Here is a 17,725-nt window from a genome sequence, read left to right as displayed (position 1 = left end):
AACTCTGGACCGTATTAAACGGAATGATTTACGCAAGCAAGTCATCTAAGATTTGCCGATGACATAGTGCTCATAAGCAACAATACAGAAGAACCAATCTACATACTAAAGATGCTTAAACCTGAATCTGAGAAAGGCGGTTTAAAAATGAATTTAAATAAAACAAAAGTGATGACAAATCAAAATATCAGAATCGACTTAGTTGGAAGTGAGATCGAAAGTGTCGAAGAGTCACACGATCAAACTAGGCAAACAGAATCAAACGGACGAGATAGCTATAAGAATCTGAATTACTTGGTCAGCAGTTGCAAGACTCAGTGATGTGTTGAAAAACAAAAAGATACCAATAAATCTAGAAAAAAGGGTACTCAACAGTTGTATTCTACCAGTTATGACTTATGGAGTGGAGACCGTGACACTTACAGGGTTATCAGCCAATATATTAAGAACAACACAGAGGGCCATCGAACGAGCTATCTTAGGAGTATCTCTGAGAGAACATATTCGAAATGGGACGTACGAAACAGGACGAAGGTGGAATATGTTATTGGAAGAATTGCGCAAATGAAATGGAGCTGGATAGGACAGGACACGTGCCACGGCAAAACAACGAAAGGTGGACGAGAAACATTTTACATTGGAGACCACGCGAGCATAGTCGTAGCAGAGGAAGACCACAAAGACGATGGCTAGATGACTTTCAAAGCAAAAGTGGGGAGAAACTGGTACCAAATAGCACAGAACAGAGAAGAGTGGAGAACTCATGGGAGGCCTTTGTCCAGGAGTGGATGCAACCAGGCTAAAGAAGAAGTTATTGTTTTCTTTAGGGACATTCACTTAACAAGCTACATGTTTTTATGGATTCGACTGCCTCTAGAGATGTATATTCTCGGGATGAATACAGTCACTTAACTTCCACAATATTATTGTCACTTACTGACCCGTTCGGACAAGCTCGTAAAAACCCATAACCTTTTTCAAACACAGAAACAATCCACACTGCTTTATTATATTTTTTATTTTGATAGCAATTTCTGGCTGTTCTTCGTTTCTTATCAGATAAAACAATTGTTCCAGATATCGTTATCGCGTTTCCTCTTTTTTACTTCTTTATCGATGATTATTCTGCCGCGCCGTTTTCATTTTCTAATATTCCATAATCTTTCTCTTCCTGCTCTTAAAGAAACTGTTTATTAGATCTTTTTCTTTCTCATTTAATTTATACCGATCCAGATTAGCTCCATATAACAGTTTTAAGTTCTACTTCCATCAGACTAATCAATACGTTTATTTAACATACCTATTATTAAGTGACAACACATTTTTTCTTTTGTCTTATTTATTTCTGTTGTTTTTGTACAGAGAAGAAATCAATATAGATGTAAGATTTTTAAAATTGATTGTTACTTGTTACCTATCATTCCTTGTATATTGATACTTTTTTATTTTTAATATGAAGGTGAAAATGTTTTTAACCTCTCCTTAATTAATTTTAGAAGTGGTTATTTACTGCTCTTACTCCATATCTATTTACATATCGTCCAATTGTTTTCCCTTAAATTTAGCTCACCACAAATGCAAAAAGTAATGGACAATGAAAATTTTAATGATAAAGTAATAATTTCAATTAAAATCTTTAATAAACATAAAAGTGCGAAAAAAGAGAAATACCATGGATGGTAGTTATTAGAAACACTATTTGACAAATGAAGACTATGCTCCAATTCCAATTCAAAATATAGTCAAATACAAAGCTTCAGAGATACATGAAAAAATGCAAATAAAAAAAGACAACTTTATGGTACTTAAAAACATTAAAATGCCAATTGCCAACTAGGGTTTAATCGAAACAGAAAGTACCGGCCCTAAATATATCAAAATCTAATACGGCCAAGGGGACTGAAAATATTTCAACAAAAGTAGTTAAATTAATTTCAGAAGGTCACGTTGATGCGTTATAAATAGACGTTATAGTAGTAGGCTTATATTACCTACTAACATTAAAACATTTTGTTGTACAAAGTAATTGATATGGCAACGCTGTTAGGATAAAGTTCTGTGTGACGCGATTGAAGCAGAAGGCACTGCTATCTATCGAACATAAATATTACCGATGGTGTAGATGGCACCATGTCATGGCGGCCCAAATTCTTAGCGGCAATTCAAGATATAATTCTTGTTTAACGAGATTTTTCATATGTTTAGGAAAAAATATTCAACATTTTATTGGAAATATTTTCCATTGTTACAGTTTTACATATTATGTTGTTATTGAAATTTTATCCAATTTCTTACCGGTAGCTTTATTATAAGCCGAAACATATTATTTTTTCCTACTGTGGCAAAACTGTACATTCAAAAATTTTAAAAAAATTCATAAGTATTTCCTAGGATTATATCTTTATGCTGTAAGAAAATTAACAAAATTGTATGTTTAGTTTTTCCGCTTTATACTTGAAAAAAAGGAGTTTTTTTGAGTTTTTTCGAAAACGAAAACATGAAGTTTGCTCAAAATTTGTCAAAATACTTCTAGTGATCACATATACCTTCTCAATTTTTTTCAAATTTTTTGAATGTGTAGTTTATTTTTGGGGGGGTTCAGATCAACCTTAAAACATGTTTTTCCATCTCTCATACAAAACTCATGAAAAAACAGATAGGAGGTATTGTCACATCAGCAAGGATGTACAGTGATGAGTGCCCTAATAACCGGCAAAATATGGGCAACATATTTAGTTGTGAGATAAAAAGAAATGAAACTAGTCGAGCTGGGAAATTTAGCGAAATTAACCTTTAAATTTACGTTATATTGATCCCACCTTTACACATATCGGAGAAGTATGTCAACTAAAACTGTCACTGTGACAGTGGTAGTTTCCAAACTCGTCTGATATGTCTGAAGGTGGTACACAATCAATACAATCTAAATGTATAAGTTAATATCGCTAAATTTCCCAGCTCGACTAGTTTCATGTCTTTTTATCTCACTACTTAATACATCTTTTGTGCTATTTTGCCGGTTATTAGAGCGCTCATCACTGTATTTCTGGTATATCCAGGGAATGTCTACAAAATATATTTTGAATGTCCAGAGAACATTCGTGGACATTCATGGAATGTTCCAATAAGACATTCAGGTAATGTTTAAAATGCTGACACAGGATTTTCCTGGGATGTTCAGGGAACATGTTTTCGGGGATATTCCAGGAATTTTTCAATGTCTGTGTACCTTCTATGGACCTATATGGAATATTTTGGTGTTATTACCGCCGCACTCCACTTGCGATTTGTAATCAGGAAGATTGAACACATTGTTTCAAATACAAGTCAATCCATTTGTGACTAAATAATCATGGATTGACTTCTATTTGAAAGAATGTGTTCAATCTTCACAACTACAAATCGCAAGTGGAGTCCGGCGCTTAGGGCTACTTCCTCTTTGGTATTATGTATTGTACTACAGAAATCAGGAACTTTCCTTCTAAATATATGTATGCATCTTGGCCATCAAACATATTCTTCGAAACATTTTTTTAAGGGGTTACATAGGTCTTGTGGGTAAAAAAACTGACTTTTTAAAAAAAATATATCTCGAAAACTAAAATTTATTTTTATTTATAATTGGAACATGTAAAAGTATAGTACTTAAGGTAGTCTCAAAAAAAGTTTCAGCCAAAAATATTCATTTTTGTAGAGTTTTTTGTACACAAGTTACAAGTACACAAGTTGTAGTACACAAGTTTTTTTTGCGTTGGCAGCATAACTAAGTCCAGTCTCATCTGAAATCAAAAAGTTTCTTGTAGTTTATACCTCTGGCTAGAATATGAACGAAGGAATTAAAAAAAATGAAATTTGAAGATTTTACATAAGTTTAAACACATTTTTGACCCCAATTTTTCTCATTTTTAAAGTAGTTTTTTTTTATAAAACAAAAATGACCTCATCTAATAAAAAATCCTTTGTTCATTCACTAGCCAGAGGTATAAACTACAAGAAACTTTGATTTCAGATGAGACTGGACTTGTTATGCTGCTCACTGCAAAAAAGGGCTGTTGTCGAAAAATTGCAGTCAACTCTACAAAAATGAATATTTTTGGCTGAAATTTTTTTGAGAGTACTATACTTTTACATGTTTCAATTATAAATAAAAATAATTTTTAGTTTCCAAGATATAATTTTTTTAAAAAGTCACTTTTTTTACCTGCAAGACAACAACTTGTTGATTTCAAATTGTAACAGTTGTTTTGCAAAGTATGCTGCCCTCTTGTATTTTCTGTGTTATCTTCATCATACAATTACTTCATCTAAAAATTTTCTGCGAAAAAAAAATAAAACAAAAGTTTAACCACAGAATCAAGTTACACAAATTTTCAAACACCTCACCTGACACAGCGTCTCAAGTACGATTGCGCGAATTGGTAAATATAACTCCGCACGACCACGCAACTCGAAACACAAGTACGCAAACACGGTTGCGGGAAGCGTGGCTCGCAATCGTGAAATTTACGAGACTTGCTCGACCTGTAGATTCTTGTGTTTTATATACTCAAGTCTAGATCCCGAGCCGAGGATTAGCGGCGTGTAATTTGTGTTGCCTATATAAACTTGAATCGCGAATGTTTATTATTCAAAAAATTACAACTGTACAAATCAATGACATTTGTGTGCATTTTTTTGGCATGAAAGTTTAAACTTGGCTTATGTCTAAATTTATAGACGTTGCCTTTAAGCACTTTTAAAGGGGCAATTGCATCCAATTTGTCGGGATGCGAACTTTTTACATGTCTTTTTAAATCATGTTTACGTTTATACACGTTTCCGCATTCCAAGCACTTATTAATTATTTCCACACCGAACATTTTCATTGTCAAGAAAATGAAATACCTACTCAAAAGCAAACACAAACACAGAACTGTGAACAGTAGAAATGATTGAATCGGAAAATTGATCTAACAGCTTCACTGTTCAATTGATAATTATACAAAGAGTCTACATTCTACCACATCCAATACTATTTTAATATTAAATATCATGCAACCGCAGTAAATATCGGTTTTTGCCTGAAAGGAGGAAGACCTAACCCTTCGGTCCAAACCTAACTTACGGGTATTAGAGTGAGAGAACCGCAGGGCAGGAGGTATTTGACCGCTGCGCGCAATCACAACCCACCCTTTTTATTATCACTAAACGGTCTTTTCAGCGTTTTAATAACACTCAAGGCCCATTTCGTTGATTCCAGTTTATATAGGCAACCCAAATTACACGCCGCTAATCCTCGGCTCGGGATTTAGACAGAATAGTTTTATATCAATTTTATTGGGATAAACCGTAATCGTACCCCCTCCTAACTGCCAAAGTGTCATGGCCGCCGTCGGGACCTATTGTGCTGACATTTACAATGTTTACATATAGAAAAGTTTGTTTTTTTCTGCTTATAATGCCGTTTTCTAAAGATATTAGTGAACAAAATCGATTTGCTAACACTATTTAATATATTTTAAATGTGCTAAAATTGGATTCAACAGCAAAAGTCGCATAAATAACATATAAATAACGAATTTGTTCACCTATTACAAATGGGGTTATGTGGTTGTAACTGTTTATTTTGGGAATAAAATGAAAATAATCAATTAAACGACTGGAAAACTGTAAGTATTACAATTAAAACATGTTTATCCTATCACAAGAGTTCACTTCATTTTAAGAAAGCTAATTATTATTATACAATAGACATTTATAAACTGCAATGTACTTTTAAGGTTACTTTTGATCTGTTTTCAAAGCTTATGATTAAATGTTACCTCTTTATTAATTAGATTTGCCAACAAAAGATGCATGATTAAGGCCAAATGCAATTCCTTTGCTAAAGTCATAAAAAAAGTACCAATACAGTTAAAAAAATTATTTTAAAAAGGTCTCTCAAAAGACATGAAAATATACAACAACTCAAAAAACTAGAGAATGTAAAGAAAGCCAGGTTATTGGAAATGGAATTCCTGTTTAATTGAAAGCCAGTAAACTATCCAAGACTTTTCAGAATCAAATGTGTCAACTTGTAAAAACGATTCTTCTGAAATTTTTAGTAAAAACCAGATTATCCTCAAGAAAAATTCTGTTTAAGTGAGACTCAAAGTCATATTTGTGAATGTGTCATCTTTGAATGAAACAATTTTTTTACCTAAACAATTAAATGTATGGATCTAATTAAAAACAATGCTGAATCAAGTACAGTTACAGAAATACAATCCTTTGAACTTCTAAATGTGATTGTTGAAAGTGTTGAAATAGCTACTGCATAGGGATTCGAAAGGGATAGACTTGTTATGAACGCACTTGATCATGTACTTCTTACTGTTATAAAGTTGAAACAAAACTTATTTTATGCTTTCTTATCAGTCACTTTTAATTGTGTATCAACTTTACGTGGTACATCGTGCAAAAATTGCTAAACATGCAAACATTATATTTATTTTCTGTGTTACATTGGATAGTATGATTGAATGTCTTCCTCTTTTAGATAGTGAAGTGAAGAACATCTTGAAGTTCCAATGATGTTTCAAGATGAGGTAAATCGAAATAATTGTATGTTAGAAGGACAGAGAATATGAAGAAATGTTATTGCTGCATATTTAGTGTAGTGAAATACAAACTTCAAACATTATAATATATTTTTTGATTTCAAACATTTCATATGATTATGAAAGAACATCTTTCTTTTTAAAACAATGAAGAAGTGAAGAACATAATAAAGTTCCAACGAAAATGATTCCAGATGAGGAAAATCGAAATAATGGTTGTATGTTACATGTATAGAGAATACGAAGAAATGTTATTGCTGCAAACTTAGTGTAGTGAATTAAAAACTTATTGTCAAATACAAATCAATTTATTTCATACTTTTATAATATATAGTGATATAATTTTATATGTGTTCAAATAAAAATATTAATAAATAAAATACAATAAACACAAATCATGTACTTATATCTTACAATGAATTACAAAATCAAAAATTAATTACAAAAATATCAAAATAAATCTAAAATATTAAAAAGTTACATATAATTTTTATAGTACCTACATACTTTGGTTGGTACTCTAATAATTTGGAGATCCATTAAAGTTTGTAGATGGAAATTGCAGGTATCTAAAAAATATAATAATATAAAGTAACTCAACAATCTCTTTTTAATTAGGGTAGCAGTTGATAAAGATGACCCTTGCTCGGGAAATCAAATGTATCTAAAAAAAAATTAAGTAACAGCTTTCTAACAAAACAATCTTAGCACTAAACGGAAACAAAGATACTGGTAAGTATTAAAGCATTTTTTGAAAAATCTTAATCGTAATTACAGGACAATATCTACAAAAACTTTTACTTGAACTTGACTGACATTCCATTTTTATATTTTTGTGACATTACATCAAAATTGTCTATACGGTCAATACGAATTGCAGTGCCATAAAAATTTTAAAGCACTTGTGCCTTAAAGTGGCATTTTTAATGCTCTTATGGAGTGCTAAAAATTGAATTTTTAACACGGTTGTAGAAAAAAGTTTTTGTAGATATTATTCTGTAATTACGTTTGCAGAAAAAATATTGTATGATATGTGTGTTAAAAAGTACATTTTTAAGGCACTCATGTGAATTGCAGACTTTCACATGCGTGCCTTAAATGTGTACTTTTAACACTTATATTATAAATAACTATTAAAAAACTAACAGAAAATAGTAAAAATATTTGATTGAGCATAAGTAAAAAAGTCACTCTCTCAACCAATAAACATTTGTGATTAAAATTAATATACTTAATTGATTATAATATGAATGTGTTCTTGTAGAGTTTCATATAATAATTTCCATTTGACTAAAGAGACACAAGCTGGAATACTTAGGTCAATAATACTTAGGTATGAAACACCCTAAAAAATATGAACTTTTGCATTTGATAATTCAGAGAAAGATCCAAGGTAAATGTGGTTCTGGTAGAATCTCACAATCATAGCTGAACAATCTAAGACCATAGTATGGAAAATCGACTCCATCATCATTAGTTAGAGCTGCTGTCAATAAAGCCACAATAGCGAATATGGTAGCCAATATGATATCCAACAATTGATAACAGTCATGGAACTAAAAAATGTATTATTTCAAAGTGTTTATGGGATAAAATTAGTAAGAGTGACATGATACCTAACAAAAATTTGATTCAGAAGATTTAACATAAAACTTGTAATTCTCTTATACTAAACTCACAATAAAGATGCACCAGAAATAAACAACCCAAGACATGTTGAATGATACAAATAGCACTCCCGAATCATGATTTACAATGTATAAACTTTGTAAATCATGATTTGTGAGTGCTCCTCATAACATTCATCATGTCTTGTGTTTGTTTCTTTCTAGTGCATCTTTATTGTGATTTTAGTATTATAATTATATACAGTGTGTCCACGGTTGGGGTGCCCAAGAGGAAAAACTTTTTTATTTTCAATTTTAGCGAAAAATGTCATTATTGATAAAAAGTTTTGCTTGTTCTAAAACCCCATAAAACGAAATAAAATTCAAGTTTTTTAAATCCTGCTTAATTTTGTAGCCAATTTTATGTAAATCCCTATTTTATGTAAATTTTTGCACTAAGTTTGAAATCTTAACAATAATCTAGTGTTGCCAAGCCACAATGTAGCTTAGTAACTATCAACTTCGATAAATAATTTGCGAATTGTCAATTTTTTTGACAATGTTAAGCTATCAATAAAGAATTTATCTTGTGATAAATTTCATTATTAAAATTGTTGTATTAATAATTATTTAATTAATAAATAATTGGATGATTCAAGGAGAACGACAAAGTCTGGCTTCGTAATCCAGAGAAGTGAAAGGGTTGTTCTCCCAAGTTATTATTGTTACAATTTCGAACTTAGTGCAAAAATTTATAGGGATTTACATAAAATTGGCTATAAAAATAAGCAGGATTTGAAAAACTTGAATTTTAGTTCATTTTATGGGGTTTTAGAACAAGCAAAAGTTTTTATCAAGAATGACATTTTTCGCTAAAATTGAAAATAAAAAAGTTTTTCCTCTTGGGCACCCCATCCGTAGACACACGGTATTACTATTTTTATAATAAAAAGATTATAATTTATAAAATGTGATGCTGTATATGATTTCAAATATTAATCTTTTCTATTACCATACAAAAAAAATATTGCCTTTACTCAAAAACATTTTATTTATCATAAAATTTTTAAAGATATATTTAAAAAGTTCATAAATATTAATATTAATTTATACAAAAACATTAAATATTTTAGTTTTACTGGTTTATGGCTGTAAGGTGTCTCTGAATATTTTTCACACTTTTATAAGATGTTTCGAAAATTGAAATATCTCTGAAAGTTTTTAATATTTAAAATCAGTTTTCATAAATTTATCATCGGTTAATATTAGAGATCTTAAGTTCACAGTGGCACAAACAACTGAAAATATCTTCTGCAAGTGGAAGAAGACTAACATACATTTTACATACATTAATTGTTTTTATTTATTTGGTTGGATCTATCTATGTGTACTCAAGCTTTAGCTATCTTCATTGTAAGAATTTTAAGTTTAGCGTGATATTTGGTAGTGGTACTAAAAAAATCGGACATCATGAAAGACTTTGGATTGGAATCTTTGTAGTCTTTGCATATTATGTGTTACTGGCAGTTCCCCAGAATTAAATCCTGTACATCCAGACTTGTAGTAGTATTGCCTTATAGAGAAGAAGTTTGTTCTGGATACATTTTTTTGTAAAGCATACCCAGTTTTAGTTGTTTCCATAGAGAGTAGTCTTTATTTTCACTTTCAGAAAGATTTTTCAAAAAATGTTTTAATACTTACCAGTATCTTTGTTTCCGTTTAGTGCTAAGATTGTTTTGTTAGAAAGCTGTTACTTAATTTTTTTTAGATACATTTGATTTCCCGAGCAAGGGTCATTCATCTTTATCAACTGCAACCCTAATTGAAAAGAGATTGTTGAGTTACTTTATATATTTTTTAGATACCTGCAATTTCCATCTACAAACTTTAATGGATTTCCAAATTATTAGAGTACCAACCAAAGTATGTAGGTACTATAAAAATTATGGGTTACTTTTTAATATTTTAGATTTATTTTGATATTTTTGTAATTAATTTTTGATTTTGTAATTCATTGTAAGATATACATGATTTGTGTTTATTGTATTTTATTTATTAATATTTTTATTTGAACACATATAAAATTGTACCACTATATATTATAAAAGTATGAAATAAATTGATTTGTATTTGACAATAAGTTTTTAATTCACTACACTAAGTTTGCAGCAATAACATTTCTTCGTATTCTCTATACACATAACATACAACCATTATTTCGATTTTCCTCATCTGGAATCATTTTCGTTGGAACTTTATTATGTTCTTCACTTCTTCATTGTTTTAAAGAGGAAGATGTTCTTTCATAATCATATGAAATGTTTGAAATAAAAAAATATATTATAATGTTTGAAGTTTGTATTTCACTACACTAAGTATGCAGCAATAACATTTCTTCGTATTCTCTGTCCTTCTAACATACAACCATTATTTCGATTTATCTCATCTTGAAACATCATTGGAACTTCAAGATGTTCTTCACTTCACTATCTAAAAGAGGAAGACATTCAATCATAGTATCCAATGTAACACAGAAAATAAATATAATGTTTGCATTTTAGCAATTTTTGCATGATGTACCACGTAAAGTTGATACACAATTAAAAGTGACTGATAAGAAAGCATAAAATAAGTTTTGTTTCAACTTTATAACAGTAAGAAGTACATGATCAAGTGCGTTCATAACAAGTCTATCCCTTTCGAATCCCTATGCAGTAGCTATTTCAACACTTTCAACAATCACATTTAGAAGTTCAAAGGATTGTATTTCTGTAACTGTACTTGATTCAGCATTGTTTTTAATTAGATCCATACATTTAATTGTTTAGGTAAAAAAATTGTTTCATTCAAAGATGACACATTCACAAATATGACTTTGAGTCTCACTTAAACAGAATTTTTCTTGAGGATAATCTGGTTTTTACTAAAAATTTCAGAAGAATCGTTTTTACAAGTTGACACATTTGATTCTGAAAAGTCTTGGATAGTTTACTGGCTTTCAATTAAACAGGAATTCCATTTCCAATAACCTGGCTTTCTTTACATTCTCTAGTTTTTTGAGTTGTTGTATATTTTCATGTCTTTTGAGAGACCTTTTTAAAATAATTTTTTTAACTGTATTGGTACTTTTTTTATGACTTTAGCAAAGGAATTGCATTTGGCCTTAATCATGCATCTTTTGTTGGCAAATCTAATTAATAAAGAGGTAACATTTAATCATAAGCTTTGAAAACAGATCAAAAGTAACCTTAAAAGTACATGGCAGTTTATAAATGTCTATTGTATAATAATAATTAGCTTTCTTAAAATGAAGTGAACTCTTGTGATAGGATAAACATGTTTTAATTGTAATACTTACAGTTTTCCAGTCGTTTAATTGATCATTTTCATTTTATTCCCAAAATAAACAGTTACAACCACATAACCCCATTTGTAATAGGTAAACAAATTCGTCATTTATATGTTATTTATGCGACTTTTGCTGTTGAATCCAATTTTAGCACATTTAAAATATATTAAATATTGTTAGCAAATCGATTTTGTTCACTAATATCTTTAGAAAACGGCATTATAAGCAGAAAAAAACAAACTTTTCTATATGTAAACATTGTAAATGTCAGCACAATAGGTCCCGACGGCGGCCATGACACTTTGGCAGTTAGGAAGGGGTACGATTACGGTTTATCCCAATATTTGTGTATTAAGTTTTTATCCCGTACCCAAGTGATTAGTGAAGTGAATGGGTGCATTCAGCAGACGCAATCGCTAACTAATCGATTAGTAATCGATTTGTGATTTACATGCTGAAATGTCACAATTTATGTGGCATTCAGCAGAAAATCACTAATCGATTAGTTAGCGATTGTGTCTGCTGAATCCACCCACTGTTTCATATTTTAGTTAGACATTTTTTCAGTGTATAAATTATTTTTCTTCCCTCAGCTGTACCCTGTACCTAGTTGTTTCCAGGTAATGTGAATAATTCCTAAGGTAGAAAGACATTTTACATTATGTTATGAAAACAATGAATTCATGTCAAGATTTATATAAATAATAATTAATTACTGTCATTTGTTGGTTTCATTATTGTTCTTACATTGTCCATACATACATACTTATCATTTTTTAAATATAATCGCTGCTCATGCTAAATTCTATGCTTGTGCATGTTATTAATTTTTTGTTTTTTCAATAATTATTTTTATTTTTATGGTTTCTGTAATAAAAATATTTTATTGCAAAAACTAAAAATTAATAACGTGCACATTATAGAATTTGGTATGCCTAGCGAAGCTTCCAAAACGGTACAGATATCTTCCAAAACGTTACAGAGATCTTCCAAATCGTTACAGAAATCTTCCAATTTAAAACGCTTAGTTGGCTTCCAAAAATATCGATGGTGTTGGAATACGGGACCAGTTCTGCCTATAGAGTTCCCTTTCTACCCCACCCACTTTTCTATGAGCACTTCGCAACAGAATCGCGGAACGGCGCCTCTCTGAAATTACGACAGGTACATTATTGTACTTTTACAAACTCCCAAAAAGTATGACGAACACGAACGACTAAACAATTCTGATTATGTCCCCATGCCGAAAAATATTGAAATGCGACAAGAGATGAAAAATTTGTTGAGTCGTATAAATAAACAAGTGATTGTGGAACCAGTGCAAGAGGACATCATGGAAGAAGAAGGGCCTACTAATTCGGAGCCCGTGAATTTAACTTTGGAACAAGAACTTGGGATTGAATTGGAACGACAAAGATAAAACTTTTATAACAAAAAAAAAAAAGAATGTGTGTGTACTTTGTACGCACGTAAGAAGTTATACTTCTATTATATAATTTCAACGAAATAAATATACTTAACAGTTACAATACAAAAAATTCACAATAATTACCAAAAATTAACCAAAACTTAACAATGCTAAAAATTAAAAAAAATATATGAATCATCCGGGATTTGAACCCGCTATCTCGCGATCTCTCGATCTCTGGTCCAATGCTCTACCAACCAGGCTATCAAGGCACGTGTTATTGACGTTTCGGATATACATAATTACACATAACGGTGACTGTGACAAGTGAAATATAAAAATAGATATTTTATTATTTTACGCCCAAGGAAGACAAATTCAAAGACACAAAAATTATAATAAATAATATATTTACTAAAAACCACTAATATATCATTTTAATGGCTTATTTGCGCTGATACATAATTTGAAAGATTAGCAACTAAACGTCATACTGTCTGTGTGCGCATGAGCTCAGATTTATGAAAAATTTTACTCTCAATCGCGCCTATAAAGAAGTATAACTTCAAAAACTGGTTCTCAAAAAAATTACGAAAAGGTTTTGGAAAAGGAAATGACCGTTTATGAGACGAAAGGAGTGAAAGGCGATCATTTGTCTATGGTCTATGACTATTTGATGACCTTGAAACCGACCAGCATAGAGGCTGATAGGGCATTCTCAGCAAGCGGCTATATGTGCAGTTCATCTGTGCGAAGTAGGTTAGCCTTTTGTTTTTTAAGGTCTCACTTCCAAAAAATTTAATAATTCATGTTTCTGTTGTTCAGAAATTTAGAATACAGACAAAAAAGCATTAAAATCGTGTTTTTATTTTGATTCCACATTTTGCTGGATCCAGCTGGATTCAGGCCAATCTTGCAAAAATCACGCTGGAATTCAACTGAAACCCTATTAAAAATCCTATTAACCCACAAGTAAAAAAAAGAATAACAATTTATTTTGAAAACACAGAGAAAACTGAAATCAGCGAAAGAAGATAGATATTATTAACGATTAGCTATTAAACATTCATAAATAAATAGAGCTATAATTAAAAAATATGTATTTATCATACAATATAAATCATTATTAATAACATTTTTTATCATATATTTTTTTAGTGTCAAAAGCTCTCATCTTTACTACTTTAGTTCGTTCTTTCTGCATTACTTTTTTAAATTGGCCTATTTGACTTTCTGAAATTTCAACTGGTTCAATTAGTTTCTCAGATATGTTTTCATCTACATGGAATTCATTCAATTGGATAGAATCTGCAGACCCTTTGATCTAAAAAATATGAAATAAATTTTAATACTCGCTTAATATTTTGTTATTATTCGACACCCTCAAGATAATTTGTGACACCACATACAAGGTGGAAACTGTGGAAAGCACTTATGGAATAAAATTATTACTGTCCTTGTTTTAAAATTTAAAAAAATGCTGAATCCCGTCCATTTTTATACAGTGTGGGCTAAAGAAAACAGTCCACCTCGATATTTGGCAGTATTTATTAGATTTTAAGGAAATGACGAAACAGGTCGATTTTTGATCTAAGGGGACACATTTTTATGGTACACACATTCGTCATTTGTCAACCCCCTCCCTCCCACTTCCTCCACCTCTTATTTTTAAATAGGAAATAGGGGTCGTGTGCTAGCTCATTTGAAAGGTTATTCAATTCTCTATTCAGTAATATTAACATTGTAATTATTTATAAGGGTGTCCAAGAAAAATTATTTTGAATTAAATAAATTGACACAGAAAGAAGAATGCATGTAATTTATTTAACACAAAATACATTCTACTGCTGACAGAAAACAGAAAAATTGTTTATTTGATAAATAAACATTGCTTTTTGCTTAAATTCAACGTTAAAGAGGCAGATGGGTGTCAGCTTGAACATTGAAGTTAAGTGAAAAACAATGTTTATTTATCAAAGAACATTTTTTTCTGTTTTGTGAGAGCAGTAAAATGTATTATGAATTAAATAAATTACATACATTCTTCTTTATGTGTCAATTAATTTAATTAATTTTTGTTATAGGACACCCTGTATAAATAAATATCTTAATGTTTATAGAATGATGAGCGCGCTAATAACAGGCAAAATAACGCAAAAGATGGAAAACATCCCAGGCAACCAAACGACGTTTTTATAACGTAGATAACACGTCATAAAAATCACCAATTGACGTGTTTCTATGACGTAGTACTGACGTTGAAAATCACGTGTGTTTGTCTCATCGATTTGACGTCATAATTGTGACGATTTTAAAACTTCATTGTACCTACGTTTTTTCACGTCGAGATTGTGACGATTTTCAAACGTCAAAAAGATGACGACTTTTACACGTCCCCGTCGGTAAAATCAAGTCTTTAATACTTTCAAAAAGTGACCTCTTTCAGATGTTTCAAAATATGTAGTATGAAAAATAGGTAACATGAAAATGTAGGCTAAAAATTAATTTAATTAAACTCGATAACACATAATTAGTTCAGTAACATAAAATATACATCAAAAACAAATAAACATAACCTCAAATAGTTGACAAGAAGAATTACTGCATTAAACTAACTCACTGAGCCAAAACGAATAAAAATCTCTCAATTAACACGTTTCTTCAACTAAATATCTAAATGAAAAAGTCTTATTTTATCACACAAGACACAAAACACGTAAACAATAAATGAGGAATTTCTTATGGACAACGTTATAAACGAAATTGTTTGGAGTCAATACAAACAAGCTTTTTAAGCTCCTCCCAATTTTGTGACGTCAGACTTGGTTGTCTGAAATGAAGACGGTTTTTAAACATATTTTAACGTCATTAATCTTACGTATTTAAAATCACCTACAAAAGACGTCTATATTACGTAATGCTCAAACACAAGTATATATTCAACCAAAGCTGACGTTTCCTCGACGTTATATGACGTCACTTGGTTGCCTGGGATATTAAGTTGTGAGATAAAAAGAAATGAAACTTGTGGAGGTGGGAGATTTAGCGATAAAAATCTATGCACTTACATTCTATTTATTATTTCCCACCTTTAGACGTATCAGAGGAGTATGTCAACTAAAACTGTCACTGTGACAGTAGCAGTTGCAAAACTCGTCCGATACGTCTAGGTGGGAAACAATAGGTGGAATGTAAATGTATAGGTTTTTATCGCTAAATCTCCCACCTCCACTAGTTTCATTTCTTTTTATCCCACAACTTAATGTGTTTTCGATCTTTTGCGTTATTCTGCCGGTTATTAGCTCGCTCATCACTGTATTACTGTGTATAAAAATGTGTACCCATTAGATCAAAAATCGACCTGTTTCGTCATTTCCTTAAATCTAATAAATACTGCAAAATATCGAGGTGGACTGTTTTCTTTGGCCCACACTGAGTATAGGTTGAAAGGTACTTATGGAATAAAATTATTTCTGTTCTTGTTTTAATCAATTTTTAAAAACACTGAGACTCGTCTATTTTTATATATTTAAATGTGCACTTTTTAAACATAAATTTAAGTGTACAAGGTGATTAACACAAGCCTAGCATTATTCATAAGCTTTATTTTTAATAGAACACCCTATATATTTTCATATTTTTAAAAGCTGCTTAATAACCGGATTTCAATTAACTATATGTCATGTATGGTGTATTATAAATAATACAGGCTGAAAATTTAAAATTATAATGTATGGATACAACTTATGGCATAAAAGTGTTTTTGTCCTTATTTTAGAAAATTATAAAAAAACTCTAGAATACATCAACTTTTAAATTCAAATATGCACTGTTTAAACATAAATTTGAATATATACAGGATCACGCAAGTCTAGCATAGTTCACTATCTTTCATTTTAATGAAACACCCTGTATATTTTTATGTTTTTAGAAGCTACTTAATAACCTCATCTCAAAAATGTGGGTATGTTATGGGTATAAATTACGTAGGGTATGTTATGAATAATACAAGGTGAAATTTTGAATTATGTAAATATAATTTTAGTCAAAATACGAAACACATAAAATTTTTAAATTAATAATTTCGGTATCACCCTTGAAATAAGGGTATTATTTTTTAAATCAGCTATAAATTTTCTAAACTAAATATCAATATAGTGAGTTTTGTATTTAATGTTTTTTATTGAACGAAATTTTAATTTCAAAATTTCACCTTGTATTATTTATAATAGATCCCACGTATTAAACTTTTTTAAGATAAGGTTGTTAATTAGGTTCTAACAACATACAAATTTACATTACAGGCTGATTTATAAAATTAATGATCATGATCTATGCTAGACTTTCGTAGCTCGCCCTGTAGGTATATTTAAATTTATGCGCCCATTTGCATTTAAAAGTTGACGGGTCCCAGTATTGTTTATAATTTTCCAAAATAAAGACACAAACAGTTTTATTTCATAAGAGGTTTCCATACTTTATAATTTCAAAATTTACCCTATGTTAACAATACACCCTATAATATTATATAGTATGTTGAAATCAGGTTGTCAAGTAGTTATTAAAAATACAATAATATACAGGGTGTTCCATTAAAAATAAAGTTGGTGGACTTTGCTAGGCTTGCGTCAATCACCCTGTACGTTTAAATTTATATTTAAAAAGTGCCCATTTATATATGAAAATCGACGGGTCTCAGAGTTTTTTATAATTCTTTAAGAGCAAGACAAAAATAATTTTTCCACCGACATCTACCGAAAGTATGTATACTTTTCCGGGCCGG

At 30.4% G+C, this 17,725-nt stretch overlaps 2 protein-coding genes and 1 long non-coding RNA gene across 4 annotated transcripts in view; 1 reads left to right on the top strand and 2 right to left on the bottom strand.

Moving 5' to 3' along the window:
* LOC126880316 (zinc finger protein 234-like) overlaps positions 1-17,725 on the top strand; it is a 276,883-nt gene that overhangs the window by 61,533 nt on the left and 197,625 nt on the right. The window lies entirely within an intron of this gene.
* LOC126880329 (uncharacterized) lies at positions 10,217-11,884 on the bottom strand. The gene is made up of 2 exons (XR_007696564.1): positions 11,544-11,884; positions 10,217-10,675 (listed from the first exon to the last, which is right to left on the bottom strand). It is a non-coding gene; the product is annotated as an uncharacterized LOC126880329 (long non-coding RNA).
* LOC114344107 (uncharacterized) overlaps positions 14,026-17,725 on the bottom strand; it is a 125,481-nt gene continuing 121,781 nt past the window's right edge. For both annotated transcript variants that reach the window (XM_050644115.1, XM_050644116.1), the window contains exon 11: positions 14,026-14,266. In XM_050644115.1, the coding sequence (XP_050500072.1) occupies positions 14,069-14,266 (198 nt within the window). In that variant the 3' untranslated portion in view covers positions 14,026-14,068. The remainder of the gene's footprint in view (positions 14,267-17,725) is intronic.

This window comes from Diabrotica virgifera, chromosome 2, assembly GCF_917563875.1.
Source record: "Diabrotica virgifera virgifera chromosome 2, PGI_DIABVI_V3a".
Lineage (NCBI taxonomy): Eukaryota > Metazoa > Arthropoda > Insecta > Coleoptera > Chrysomelidae > Diabrotica > Diabrotica virgifera.
This window is presented reverse-complemented; position numbering and strand designations above follow the sequence as displayed.